The sequence below is a fragment of the Emydura macquarii genome, unplaced genomic scaffold (assembly GCF_026122565.2).
Source record: "Emydura macquarii macquarii isolate MOO-44397 ecotype Brisbane River unplaced genomic scaffold, CSIRO-AGI_Emac_v2 contig_2897, whole genome shotgun sequence".
Classification (NCBI taxonomy): Eukaryota; Metazoa; Chordata; order Testudines; family Chelidae; genus Emydura; species Emydura macquarii.
This window is the reverse complement of record NW_027133034.1, coordinates 55,994,486-56,009,820: the sequence shown is the minus strand read 5'-3', so window position 1 is coordinate 56,009,820 and position 15,335 is coordinate 55,994,486. Positions and strand designations below refer to the sequence as shown.

The 15,335-nt window shown below is 38.5% G+C and overlaps 1 protein-coding gene across 1 annotated transcript in view; it reads left to right on the top strand.

Moving 5' to 3' along the window:
• The window catches only part of IPO11 (importin 11), a 294,514-nt gene that overhangs the window by 16,564 nt on the left and 262,615 nt on the right, over nt 1-15,335 (top strand). Inside the window, exon 3 of the mRNA XM_067568644.1 lies at nt 5,272-5,372. Within this exon, the coding sequence (XP_067424745.1) occupies nt 5,272-5,372 (101 nt within the window). The remainder of the gene's footprint in view (nt 1-5,271; nt 5,373-15,335) is intronic.

Here is a 15,335-nt window from a genome sequence, read left to right as displayed (position 1 = left end):
TGAGAGAGTGATGCCAGAAGGACAGTGCACCAAATGGAAGACTGTGCCTAGAGTCTGCACTAGCAGCCAGGTTTCTGACTGCGATCAGCCACCACTTCTCCCTCTTCTTCCTTTCAGGCTATGAATGGAGTGCTCTGGACTCAACATAGACATTACTGACTCTAAAGAGTATGGTAAAGGGCCTCTGGGCCTGGTACCTTCCCCCAGGTGACACCTCTGTAACGGATCTCCCAGGGGTTCCCTATTCATATCCCAGGAGGGGTCTCCAGGGGAAACACAGACCTATCTGACCCTTGTTGGCCCCATTCAGTAGAAAGGGTTAGAGTCTCTGAGGAGTCCATCTTGATTCCCCAGGCCATTGCCTTTCTTGAGACTCAAAAGGTGCCTATACAGGAGACAATAAGCCAAGACTTCTTTATGGCAGGGGGAGTGCTAATCATTTGAAATATTTTTGGAGAAGTCTTTCTGCTCCCTTTGAAGCATACTCATAGGGACAAACTCCCAAAAGAGAAAAAATGGGAAAAAAATCAGCACTGTTTTCCCTGTTCACCTTCATAGAATGCAACATGGTTGGATAACTCTCGACACCTGATTCCTCTGCTTATCTTCACAAGATACAAGAAGTCAGATAATCTTCAGCCATGATTCCCCTGTAGAAAAGACCAGGCTGCAATCATGCTGATTCTTGTAGGTGTGTTCTCACACTCACACAATTTTTTTAATCTGTGTCTGACAAATCCTGTTGGTGCACAAGCACACAAGATTGAAATCTTGAGAATAGCTGTGTCCATTGGGTCATGCACATGTGTGCCAGATCTCACTTATGGCCCAAAGTTCCAGAATTTTTGTTCCAGAGGGGATATGGCCTGAGGCGTTGTTTGATTTCTTCCTTCTGCAGTGGAATCCGGTCCTTCTTTATGCTTTTCCACTGATTCCTCTGATCCCCAGGATGATTTCCAAAATTTAAAGGGACAAGACAACAGTCGTTCTTGCAGCGCTCTACTAACTAAGGCAGTTTTGGTTGACAGACCTGCTGCAGATATTCATTCAGCTGACAATTCTGCTCCCGCACTGCTTGGATCTGATTTCACAGCAACATGTCCAGATACTCCATCCAGACCCTAAGTCTCTGCACCTGACAGCCTGGATATTGGCTGGCTAAGTACCATGGACAAGGACTGCTCTAGCCAAGTCCAGGGAGCTCCTTCAGCTGGGAGATACAGAGCAGAAAAGCATCTATCAGAAGCACTTGTTCATGCAGGCTTTGGTAACAAAGGTCCTCAATTAGTTGCTGCATCTGAAATATTCTAGGTTTTCATTCAGCTTCACTAAACTTCACTTCTCGGAGATATTGGCTTGCACAATCATGCTTGGTCTTCTCTTACTTGACAGTAGCAAAGTTCCTCAGAGGTCTGATTGCATACTTACCCACTAGTCAGAGATCCTACTCCTGTCGTGGACTTCACATTGTTCTTTTTGAGGCTCATGGGGCCTCCCTTTTGAACATTCAGAATGTTCAGTACTTCATCTCATTTTGAAGATGATCTTCCTGTTACTTCAGCCAGGAGAGTGAATGAGCAGGCTCACATACTTAGGGGTGAACCTCCCTACACAATGTTTGAAGGGTGAGACAGAGATAAGAACTTACCCTGGGTTTAGTCCTAAGATGATCTCAGATTTCCATTTGAATCAGTTAGGCAGATTAACTATCTTCTTCCTGAAATCACATTCTTTATCAAGAGAGAAATTACATGCACGGATTGTTTCCAGAACTTTACTTTATTACATTGACAGAATCAAACATTTAGGCTGCATCCCTATTTATTTTTGGCTGTAGCTGGGGCCAGGCCATCTCAACACCAAGAATATCTAAGTGACTAATGCAGTGTATCTTGCTGTGTTATGAGTTGGCTTGTGTACCTCTTTTGCTGATCATCAAGGCTTACTCCAACAGAGTTCAAGCAATATCCTCTGCCTGCTTCAGAAATGTACCTGTTTCTGTGATGTTCAGGATGGCAACATGGAGAAATTTTCATCCAGGATTATGGGTTGGATTTAGCTGCCAGAGCAGATGCCAAATTCAGGAAAGCAGTAGTGCAGTCCCTGTTGGACTGATGCAGCTGATATTCCTTTGCTTGTCAATCACCTAAATGAAATCTATACTAATATGTTTGAAGAAAGAATGGTTATTTATCCTAGAGGAACTGTGGTTCTTCAAGATGTTGTGGTCTGTGTGAGTCCCACAGCTTGCCCACTATCCTGCTGTCGGAGGCTTGGTTACCATAGACTTCGTATTATGGGAGAACTGAGGGAGGGTCACAGACACTCTGCACTTTATGTCTTCACAGGGAGCATGAGGAGGCACAGGTCACATGTGCGATCCCCAGTGGATGCTGCTATTTAAAAGAATCCAATGTCTTGTGCATGAGGCTCAGGTGTGCCTAGAGTGAGCTGACAACATCTTGAAGAATCACAGTTACTGTAGAGTAGGCAGGCAATGGTTCTTTCTGCCTTATTATGAGAGGAAGGCTATCTGTCTGAATCAAAGTTAGGGGTTCAAATTATGTACATATTAAAAATAAAAGGAATATGTATTATAGGCGGGGCTGGTATCACTTGTTAAGATTGACCGACACTTTCCATTATAACACACTGTTTTCATTTTATTATAACTTTGTCAGACTTTACCGTTTGGGCTGAAATTTTTCCATGCTGGGTGTCTATTTCTGACTGAATTTTTTTTGGAAAGTTTCAGCCAAAATATTGCAGTCATAATGATGTAGTCATTTCTGAAAATGAGGCTAAGGAAAAGATACGTTGTTCTGCTCATAGTAGAGGTCACCAGAACTTAATTTGAAAAACTGTGATGCCCTCATGCTTTTGGAGTAGGGATTTGAAATTTGGTCTTTGTGTCAGGGATGGTTTTTGCTGTCCCTATGAAAATTTGCCCAAATTTGTTCATGTTTTAAACTGTTTAAAAAAAGCACTCTAGCATATACTCATTAGATACTTCTTAGATTTTAGCTGTTACATTCCCAAAGATTCTGACCATGCTGATGTGACGTTTCCCTAGTGCAATCTGGACTGATGTATTTCTGTTTCACCCAATCCCTCACTCTTGGAGCCCGTCTTACTCTGCTCTTCTGTGAGGACTCCCACTTCTGGGGTGTCCATGCACAGGAAGCAAGTTGCTCCTAACTGAGTGAATGAGTGATTCTGGCCAGCCACTCTTTGGATTATACAACACAATGACCCCAGCCACTACCTCCAAGTTCCCAATCCTAGCTGCAGCCCTAGGAACCTCCATTTTATAATGTTCAGTGATGCCCACTGAACAATGCAAGCTAATATAAGTTTGTCAATTTAACAAAGAAATTGATATGCACCAGCCTTGTTATTCCTAGTGTAGTCTCTCACACACTTCAACCAAATGCACTGCTTTAGATAAACAAATTTATTAACTACAGACGGATTTTAAGTGATTATAAATCAAAAGGTAGCAAGTCAGATTTGATCAAGAGAAAACAAAAGCAAAATGCATTCTAAACTAAGTGTAACACTTTCAGCATTCTTACAAACTTAGATGTTTCTCACCACTGGCTGAATGGTTTCCCCTTTAGGCTCTCCTCTTTAGTCAGCACTTCAGATGCTTGGTGGTGTTTGGAGGTGGAAGAGAGAGAGCATGGCAAATGTCTTCCCTTTTTAAAACTGTTTTTTCTCCCCCCCTGGGGCTGTGCTTGTCCTCCATCCCAGGGTCAGGTGACAAACTTTGTCCTTGTATGGTTTCATTCATGTCCCGAGTCAGTGAGCATTACCTCATTGTGGTTCCTTTGTTGATGCCTAGGCCAGTTCTTTGTTCCTGGAAAGCTGAGTTGGGTTTGTCCTATACAACCCTTGATGAGGTGTGAACTGCACTTCTGCCCCTGGAGAGTTTTGCCTGGTTACGTTTTAAGCCATGAGAACACATCTTTGGGAATATTACATAGCGAAGCATCATAACCATACACCTGATGTTGCAACAAACATATTACTATAACAATAATGTTCTGTATGTCATGAGCATTCCAAAAATATCTTTTATAACATACTTTGTATTAAACAATACACAATTATACTATAAGGATGAATATGGGGGTGCAGGGTGTTACAAATGGGAATGTTCTAGGCTGAGCAGAACTTTTCTTGCAGTTGCAGTCTGGTCTGCTGCAGTCTCTTCTGTGCTGTCAGTAACCTCCCTCTTGCTTGGCCCAGGCAGCATGTGCAAGAGGAAGCTGCGTGATTTGTAGAGAAGACAAGAGCTGGACTTGCAAGAGGGTGTGTGTGCGGGAGTAGATTGAAAGGAAGAGTCTGGTAGGGAGACTGGGACTGTAGACTGGCTAGGGAACAGTGAGGGGGGAAACTGGGACTGGGAGTTGAGGCTGGGAGAAGCTGGGTCTGGAAGCTGAGGATGGAAACTGGGATGCAAAGACTAGGATTCAGTAAGTGCTGCTGGGGAGAGACTGGGATCAGATGGGAAGCTTGGGTGAGTGGGGATGGTATTGGTTGAATAAGGAGACTACTTATTGTGCAACTGAACAGCAGGCAATTGAATTCTGTCTATAATCTTTGTTTGGGTTCCTGCAGGATTTAACTCTTAGTCAACTATTAGCCAGTAATATGATAACCACTAAACCTGCAGATAGGTAAATATAAATACATATATAAAACACACACAAATTTATACAGATGCCTTCCATGTTCTTCACACCAACAAGACATACTGTATTACTTTTCTGGATCCAATTGTTTAATTTATCCAGTCAAAACAAAAATACTCAGATGGTGATGAACTTGAAATCCCCCATTTTTGTTGTTAAAATCAGTTGATCTATCTAGATTCTTATACTACCTCCTCACCATGCTCTTAAGTGTTGAATGGCAATGATAAGATGATGTGGGAAGGTTGTTGCATCTTCAGAGGGTTCACTTAGAAGTCTAATCTTCAGGTTTGATTTATCTAGACTTCAGGGAAATTCAAATCCAGCTAGCTTGTAGCCTTTTATTTTTTCATGATGCAAGTAAATGGAGTTCAATCAATTTACTGTATTGAAGGTTCTTCTGGATGAGCTCTTACAGACACAGGTCCGATTTGCTTTGTATGTACACTAAAGATGCAATGGCAGAAAATGTATCACCCATTATTGTGTCTGGAAGAAAGGGGAAATCTTAATTTTGGCAGACGTTTGGACCAAACCAAGAAGTAAATAACGTTTTAACTTTTTTTCTTCACAGAATATCTTTACAAATCATACTCTGGATGTAAATGTAAGGTGGTTAGCTGTGCTGTACTTTAAAAATGGAATTGACCGCTATTGGAGACGTGTAGCACCACAGTAAGTTGTATATTTCCTCTGTTTATGTGTTAAAGTAGATTTTGTTGCAGTTTCATAACTTAAACAAAAAATGATGACTGATAGGAGCGAAGAAATGGGCGTCTAAGATTCATACTAATTTTCAGCACTAAAAGAGGATGTGAAAAACCAACAAACTCATTAATGAACTAGTTTATTCATACTTTGGGACTTGCAATTTGGTCTGTGTTCTGTTGCTTTTAAGGACTGCATTACACAATCTAGTCACGTGTACTAGATTTTGAAGCAATGTGGTAGGCGAGTTGCTATCTGAAAGTCTTAGTAATGGCACACATTTGAAATATTAAAAACTCCTTTGGAGATTTTACAGGGTGTTTATGAAAATCTTCTGCTGATGGAATTTAGAACTTGTGCTGTAGGTGTATGTGTCAAACTTACGATAGATGTAGGCAATTTGAGATCAGGGAGGTGTTTGGAAATCTGCATTGGAATTATGACCTACATCCTTCCTTTCTGTTCTGATTTTTTTGGTCATTTTTTGGGGAAATTCACAATTAAGATCCCATAATTAACCTTAAATTTCACCATTATTCTTGTTCACCAAATCATATATATAAAAGTGACCTGAGGTGCTATAATAATGAAATATGAAACCTTGTATAACTATGTGTGTCTTACAGGATGGTATCTTTTCAGGCATAGGTGTGAGTACAGATTTTTTTTTAGGACTCACAGCACTATATCAGGAGATAAATAAGGGTGTCACAATAGGGTACGGGTCCAATAGGGCTCATGTACTTTGGCAATCTATACAATAAGCTTCCAGGATTATCACTCTGTTTGTCACACTGAAGCCTACAATGTTTGTTGAATCAATGTGTAGTGAGGGAAACCGCTACAAGCGTGGCTGAGAGCTCTTTTTGTCCTGAATAACACCAGAATCAATCATCACTGGGATTCATGCTCTGTTACTGTCCTGTTTTAAAGTTCTTAGTTATTTTGACTTTATGAATTATACCCATGGCAACAGTCCTAGACCACTGATGTCAGGGGTAACTTAACTAATCATCACACTTACTCAACAGCTAATTTGCATGCAACAACGTCATTGGTTATATGAGGGAGACTGCACAGATGATGGATCACTTGGCCCAACTGTCTTACCTTTGGAACAGCGTGGGCTTGCAAATGCTAGTATTACTACTACTACTAGTGGGATATTACAGCCACAATATAGTTTGAATAGTGGATAAAGTAGACAGGATTCTCAAGTCCAATATTTCTGGAATGGGCTGTTCTGAACCAATTGGTGAAGATGTGGCAGCATTTTTGTATTTTCCTGGCTGTATCCAAGGTGGCCAATAGGAATACCTTTTGCACAAGGACTTCATAAACTATTCTTCCTGATGAGAATCTACTGAAGGGCACCATGACCAAGTTCAAGATAATTTATTTTTTATTATTTGCATTGTGTTAGGACTTGGAGAATGAAAAATATGTCTCCACTGTGCTGTCCAAACATATATGGAGAGATGGTCTCCACCTCAGAGGTTACAAACTAGGTTAAGAGAAGATAGAAGCAAGGTTATATAGCTGTGCTGTGTACAAGGTTATGTAGGTATGTTGTGTACAAGACCTTAGAAGTCCATAATACAACACCCAAAACTATATAATTGAATGGTGGGGTGCTCTTAAGTACCAATTCTTATCAGTTTGCACTGCTGACAGCTTACATTGTAATAGCCAGTCTTTCAGGGCCAAATACCAGTTTGAGTGAGGAGGAAGGCACATACCTTTTTAAGATCTCTTTTCAAAGAGATATAATGGCTTCTTATTACATCAACGGTTCTTATTAAATAAGGAGTACCAGTCAATCAGTGGAAATCTACTTTTCCAAGAGGTTTATATTTATAGTGTGATTCCATTTTTATGTACCAATAATTATCTTAGTGGCAAAATCCATTTTTCTCTCCCTGGAAAAGTAAATTGGCTGCCACTTTAATTTTTTTCATGTGACACCATAGTTAAGGTTGCTACTAGATTTCCATTATAATCCTTATTTTGATCCCATATATAGCTTCCTTGTGAAACTTCATACATGTAATGTCTTATCAAAGGAGATTTTATTTTTCCAAAAAGTTCACTATTAGCTAGAGAAGGTGTTTCAGCAATAAGTGTCTGAAACATATTATTTTAGGAATGGTTCAGTTTATTAAGTTCAATTTTATGCTGTTCACCTTTCCTTTTGAATATTTCAGGATGTATCATGTGGTTCATTCTGGATTGTTCACTATAGACTTTGAACCATTCTGAAGTCTGTGAGCTCTATGCTAAATTTATGAAGTACACATGAAGCGCTTTAAGAGGTCTGCAAGAGTAGTTTGAAAAAAATCCTTTTAGATAGCAAAAAAGGATATCAAGATATGCTAAATAACACATCTGTTATGTAGGATGCAATCTAATTTACATACTTGTGGAGAATCAATAAGAACCACCAATTATTGTTCTCCAAATTTAAATTAATACTCTTGGGTCTGTGCATGGGTTCTGTAGGAACTCCCATAAATCTAAATTCTATTTTATTGATTGCTGCAGGGCTAGCCTCACACTATTCCTGCTGAGGTAACTGGAACACTGGAAGTAACCTTCAGTTCTTTTCTTACCTACAACACGCTATTCAAACAGGAAAAGAATTTGAAATTATAAAGCCATCATTTCTTTGCAGAGGAAAGCAGTTGAGTGGGATGCAATTAAAATACATATTGCTGCAGAGCATCAATTACCTTTCTCAAAAGATATCCTTCTTAAAAGATTCTCAGACTAAAAAGCTCTAAGGATGGCTGCTGCTGCTGCTCTCTCAAAGAAAAATGTAACCAGTTGCAAGCATGTTTGCTTTGTTAGTAGATTAAGAATAACAATATTCTATATGCATGTATACACACAACTATTTAATAATGGCCTGTTGGAGGAAGTGACTGTCACCACCATGTAGTTAGTGTTGGAGGTGAAGAGAAAGGGAGATCTGCTTGGGCCACAGGAAAGCTAATAGCCCCTATTTTATAGTTGAAGATTTTTCTGGAGAATGAGAAGGTGGCTCACTCAACCTCATTAAGCCCTTCCTTTATTCCCCAGGTCTGAGGAGGGGGAATTGGGCATATCAAGAGTTGATGTATGTTCACACCAGGCCTTACTATAACATCTTTGCTTCTAGTTGCTGATATAGGATATATTAGGTGTAGCTGCTAGACTGGGTAATGGACTTCCTGTAGCAGATTTAATTGTTTGCTTTGTACAGCACCTGGATATGTTGCAAACGTAGTCCAGCTGCTTAAACTTGATAAGTATGTACTTTCATGTCTTATTTGCAGTGCTTCATATTCCCTATTCTAGGGGAGATTGTGGTTTCTCCCTTTTATTTGGTCTGGCATCTGCTTACTTTGACAATGTTGTCTCTCTAGCAGTGTCATCACTTGTCTTTCTGACATAGGCACAGCATAGCATCTGGGCCTCACAAGAACACAGAGTTTAGCACCTGGCTTCTACTTAGCCTGGAGGCTTCCTCATGGCTGTCTGTGGTCTGCTCAGCAGCCTAGAATGACTGTAATGCTGAACACTATGGCCGCTTCTCCCTCCTTCCCCAAATACAGTTATGGCTTCTTTACAGCTCCCTGTATGTTGCTGGAATGGGGTCAGAGATACAATCTGGCCTGTTATCTCTAGGATTCTGTCTATTATACTTCAAACATCTCAATAAGTTGGTGCTTTTGCTGCTCCTCTTTGTTTTTTTTTTCCCCCTTCGGGGGGTGTTTTTAAAAGCTGTTCTCTTTTCTGAGCTTGTGTTCCTTCTGATTAATTGTTTTCCTTGCTATTGTGGATTGCTTTTCACCAGTTCTTGTATATTTGGTGCCCCTTAGTTAGGCTATTGTGGTAGCAATATGAATAATGCTCCTGTACACCTAATGTAGGCTTAGATTTGTGAGTGCTCAGGGTAAGTAGTTTTTCAGTCCTGGATTTCTAGTTTAGAAATCGTAACAGCTTATTAAAACAGCTCCAAAGAGAAATTACAAAAGAAAATATTTGAATAAACGAATGACTCGGTTTCTCCTCTTCCTACTCTTCACAAAACAGCAAAACAAGTCCACGTCTTCCTCCCCTCCTGCCAAAAGAAAAAAAAATTAATTGTCCAAATCTTAATGATTTCAGTGCCTAATTCTTATCTTTCTGGCTGAAACAATTTAGTAGTGTTGCTTACCCTACTATTTCAGTCCATGAATTTCAGCACTGAAGAGAAGTTAATTTAGCAAACGGTACCATAGTCACTTTCTCTGTGAAATAATTATTTTTGTCCATAATTTAGTTGTAATGTTACAACTTAAAATATTAAGAGAAGATCTCAATCGATCTTGGTTTTTGACTTTCCAGCAATTCTTTTGCAATGGGCACAACGTAAAATGAATGAGCAATTACTATCCACCAGATGTCACTGTTGCATCACATGAGCTGCTAATCAATTCAGAAAAAGTGTTCTTTAAATATGAGATTCTTCCTTTTAAAGTGTCTTGAGACATTTTATTACATATAACTATTAATGAGCATATTTTTGCTTTTTTTCTCTTTCCTCTGTTGTGCACTTGACAGTTATTAGGAAGATCAATACATTCAGGATAAACCTCAAATATGTTACTTGTGCACAAATCAATTTTTCAAGTGTTCTTCAGCACTTTCTTTGCTACATTTGCTTATCCTAAGATGTTTGTGTCTGAAGATTTTTCTCCTGAATAGTCCATCTTTTCCTACTTGCTCCTATAGTAGGATCCTAATCCTGAATCTTTCACATTCTATTTATTTATATGATGGATGAGTTGGGGGTATATCGTTAACAGATATTAGTGTGGGATTCAGTGAAAGGGAAATTTGGCTTCTGAGGTGAGCTCTAGTTAAATCACAGACAATATAAATGAAAAAGTATACAGAAAATTATCAGTTACATTACTTTTATATGCTTTGTTTTCCCCAAGAGTATCCTGTTGTAATAGTTACTTTTTAAATCAAGGTTAAATTTCTTAATTGTAAGCACAGTAGCTTAAAAATATCAGAAGATGTCATTTAGAAGTGTAGGCTTTTGTGATTGGCTATATTTTATATGTCTAACCAAATAAAATTACAGTAGTGTCTGGGTTTTGAAATGGCATCTGGATACTTCAGATCAATAACTGGAATTATTGTTTCTCGAACGTATTTTCCACTTTTTATAGAGCTATTAAAAAAGAATAGGGTAAAATTTTGAAAGGCACCTAAATCCCATTTCCAAAAAGATACTTAGGTGTCTAAGTCTCATTGAAAGTCAATTGGACTTAGGTTCATTAGTGCCTAAATTACTTTTTCAGTGGGATGTAAGCACTTTTGAAAATGTACTCATGTACTGTAAATGTATCCAATTAATCTGGGTAGAACAGGAGGAGGAGTACATGTGGTGTAGCTAGAGAGGAACATCACTGAAAACTAGGAAAATTGCTATAAATATTTTATATAAGCCCACATCTAATTTTGTTCTGTTTTGTATTGACTTGGACCTTTAAGTCTTGTCTAGATTAGGATAAAAGGTGTATTTTTAAGATAACATATTTTAAACCAGTCGGGAACTTTGTAGTATTTGCCGATAGAATTGAGTCTTAGAAGAGAGTAAGTCTGGCTAGTGTCTGGTAGGTTATCTCTGTTGCTTGAGAAAGCTATGAAAAGCAGTGTAGATTCTGGAGCTGTCAGCAAACTCAGGAAGATGACAATGCTTCATTTAACATTTACAAGAGTCTCTCTGCAACCATAAAGGCTAGGTAGAAACAATTTAGGTGAAAGCTTACACGCTGCTGAAAATGATCATTTAGGTCCTTCCGTTTGCTGAGAGCTTTCCACATGCCAACAGTTAATGTGTGAGTGGATTTTTTTTTTCCAGGCCCTGTATAATCTGTAAATCCTGATAAAATGTTTTTAAATACTCTTATTTTGATTGCGCAATATGTCATTGTCTAACAAATTTTTCATTCAGACCTTTCTAAAAAAGATATAACTTAGGTCATATGCAATATGGTATGTTACAAGGAGTGAAAATTACATAGCAATCTATAGACTGGAACAAGAAGTCATGTAAAATAAATGTGAAAGGAAGGTTTAAAATTGCATTTGTATAAAAGTTGACCATAGAACTTGGAATTTATCCTCCCTGTTTTTCTAGTATGTTCTTACTATCTTTATCAAGAATTTTCACTCAAATAGTGTCTTCAAAAAGACCCCCAGTTTTCCACTATAGTGATATGTTACCCTGGCAGTAAACAGTGAAAGATGCTTCTGAACTTAGCAAAAAGCTTTTATTATTATTGACCGAATGATATAAGAAATCATTCTAAAAGAGCCACATTTCAGAATGAAAAATTTGGGCTATGATGTACTGTTATTGTTTGCACATCAGGAAAAATTCAAAATAAGTGGCTACTAGAGTTCTCTTTGCACTACAGCCCTCAAGAATATAATGGGTTGCCGTGTAATTGTATATTAAGACACGCAGGTGTAAAATGCAGCTGATGCATTATGTGGAACTTTCTTTCATTTTGGCACATTAAGTGATGTTGGGAACATGCTTTTGTAATGTCATCACCGCATCTTCCTTCTAGGATGTTCTTAACTACTTCCATCCATGTTAGGGATTATTCTATGATAAAATTGAGTTTTTATGATAAATATTTTCATTTCCAGTTAATATTTATTCAGTAGCTGTTGAACAACAAATTGTTTGTTGAACTGCATTTACCAAGACATATTATGTGATTCAAAAGGCTGTGGGATCAGTGCTTGAATTCCTAGCTTATGCTAGTTGTCATGGGCAAGAGCTGGAAATTTTGTAGAGGCTGGGGACTTAAACACTGGAAGGCTCTTGTCTGGCAGAGGGAGAATCAATATGTTGGTGACTTAGGAGTGAGGAATAAAGAGGGTCCAGATATGACAGTTTGTGGGAGATAGGGTAGGAAATGTAATACTTTTAAAAGTATTCTCAAAGACAAAATATTAGAATGTTTCAACTGTTGAATTTCTAATTTTTGATTAGCTATATGTTTATCATACCTGAAGTAGCAGTGACACGTACATTAAAGTTGCATAACCCTTCCCATTGTAATCCTTTGTTTTCAGTTCGTTTTAACTTTTGTTGCCTGATTCGCTGGTTGTCTATTAATTATATTGATTACTTAAAAATTCCCAGTTAACAGTCTGTGGTTTGACAGGATCTCGTTCCATGATTGGATCTGGAGTTAAGAGTTACTACTAATTTGGGAGCCCCAATGTGCATGTGAGCAACGCTCATTCTTAGGAAAAACCTTTTGAATTTGCAATAACTTCATGAATGCAGTTAGTAAAAGCACAAATGCTCCAACCCAAACAAGTAGATAGACGTAGTACAGAATTGTCCTACATCCAGCATCAGGACAATCGTTTACTCATACCATCTTTGTGGAGACCTAGAACTGGTGAGACAGATGATGGTCCACGAAGGTCCTGTCCTGTCTCTAGAAAGACAAGGTAGGTGAGGTAATACCTTTTATTGGACCAGCTTCTGTTGGTGAAAGAGACAAGTTTTTGAGCTACTCAAAGCTGTTCTTCAGTTCTGTGTAGCTTGAAAGCTTGTCTCTTCAAACAGAAGTTGGTCCAATAAAAGATATTGTCTCATCCACCTTGTGTGCCTAATATCTTCGGAGCAACGCCACTATAACAATTCTGCATATTGCTATCCTATTTCTGGCATGTCAAAAGACAGCTTAGGCCATGGTTGTCCCTTTTATAGGGGTCATTAGCCACCATAAATTCATAAGGCTGTCTGGCCTCTTCTGTACATAATTAAACTTCTTCACCCTAACAATGTTGGGGTGTTCTCTTCTTACAGGTTAGTATATTCATTATTTCAAACTTATTAGCATATACATCAATGGTTACCATATCAATCTTACGGCTGAACATCTGCTTATGATCCTATCTCAAAATATCTAAACTGGCACTAACTGGTATTTTGTGGTTACCTGTCAGCAATTTTGTCATATCTGTGTATCACAGCGTTCTATCTTTTGCTATCTTGTGACTTAAGATTCTGGTTTCTTATTTATGCTAATGCTTTATAGGCCTTACATCTGTATGCTAAGTTATTGTCTTACAGGTGCGGGCCTGTAGGTTTCTTGCATTACTGCCTTATATCTATACCTTATCAAACAAATCTCTATTCGTACAAGCTACACTTTGGCATATAGTTTGGGCTGAAACTTTACAGGCCTGGTCTACCCTGGCTGTGGATTTCGGCGACAATTGACAGGAGATATGCAAGCTCCATAGAGTAACTTGCGTATCTCCTGTCGACTTCCCAACGTCTACTTACCATGATGTCTCCACTGCACCATGCCGACAGGAAATGCCCTCCTGTTGACGCAGTGCTACGCTTCTTGTCAGGGTGGATTTACAGAGTCGACTTCCGGGTTTGATTGAGCAAGTCTTCTCTCATGCTCAATCGAACCTGCAAAATCGATGCTGCACTGCCGGCGGTGCACTTGCACCGTGCATACTACTAAACCCTGCTGAGTCTCTTGCATTCTTCTGAAGTAGCCACACAAGTAAACCTCCAGATGAAACAGATAAAATGGTGGCTGCAGTGGCTTTTTCCTATCCTGTAGAAAAATAATTTGTGATCATGTAGTTTAAAGACTTGACTTGAATAAAACCATATCTCTGACAGGTCAGATTTAAAGTTGAATGATCTGCCTTAATTGTAGCATTTTCTAATTTTGAGTGCTTGTCTTTATAATTTTAACATTCTTTTAATGTATATTTTTTTACAATGTTTACACTCTCTCTCTCTCTCTCTCTCTCTCTCTCTCTAACTAACACATACACACAAGTGCTGTTTGTGGTTCCAAATTTTGATTAATTGAGCTTTGCACATAAAGCAGGGATAAAACCGATGCATCAATTGGTTACCATATCAATCTTGCTATTAATCATCTGCTTATGTTCCTATCCCAAAATACTTGTAAATAAAGGATACAGCGTATCATCCCCAAAATTATAGCTCTTGCCCTTTGTGTGGAATGAATTTTCTGAGAATTTACAGGTAAATCTGTGAGTTTGGGTTAATCAATTGAAAGATGTGTCCTTTAAGAAATTTAGCACCTAGTGTCCAACTACTGTCTTGTCTCAAATTATCTTAATGGAATAATGCAGACTCAAATTTCTATTATAGTGGAGTGGCATTTATGCTATAGATAATGTTGAGTTGCTTAATGTTTAAAGGATGACTCTTCTAAGTTCTCTACAATTTACTTGTTTTAAAATTTGGTGTGCCTCAGGAGGATACAGAATAAAATGAGTAAGACAAATTTGGGGTCATTTGGCCAAGCAGTTTCTGAGATACAGCCCTGTGGAAAAAAAACCAACATTTTTTAAGGTTGACAGATTCTAACAGTTGTGTGTGTGTGTGTGTGTGTGTGTGTGTGTGCACATGTTGGGGTCCAGATGTGGCTCTGATCCAACTCCAAAGTATCTCAATCACTCAACATTTAGCTCATGGCACCCACTTTGACTTTTTATTTCATTAGTTTTCAGAAGCTTGAGTTTTGTTGAACTCAACATTCTTCAAGGTCACGGGATAGCACTGGGCAACCTTAACTTTGAGTTAACGAAGTTTTTAATCTGCAAATATAATTAAAACTAATTGAAACTGTTTGAAGAATTATTTTTTTTTTTTTTACTATTATAGTCTTTTTTTCCACTTATTCATAAATCAAAGTTCTACTTTCAAAAGCGGGTGACCAATAAAGTTCTAATGTAGAAGAATTGCCTTTGGTTATTGGCCTTTTTGAGAAGGTCGTCTCTCCTCTATTGTTTCTCAGTAGGACTTAAGGTATGTCTACACTGCAATTGAAGACCCGTGGCACAGCTGTGACTGGCCCATGTCAA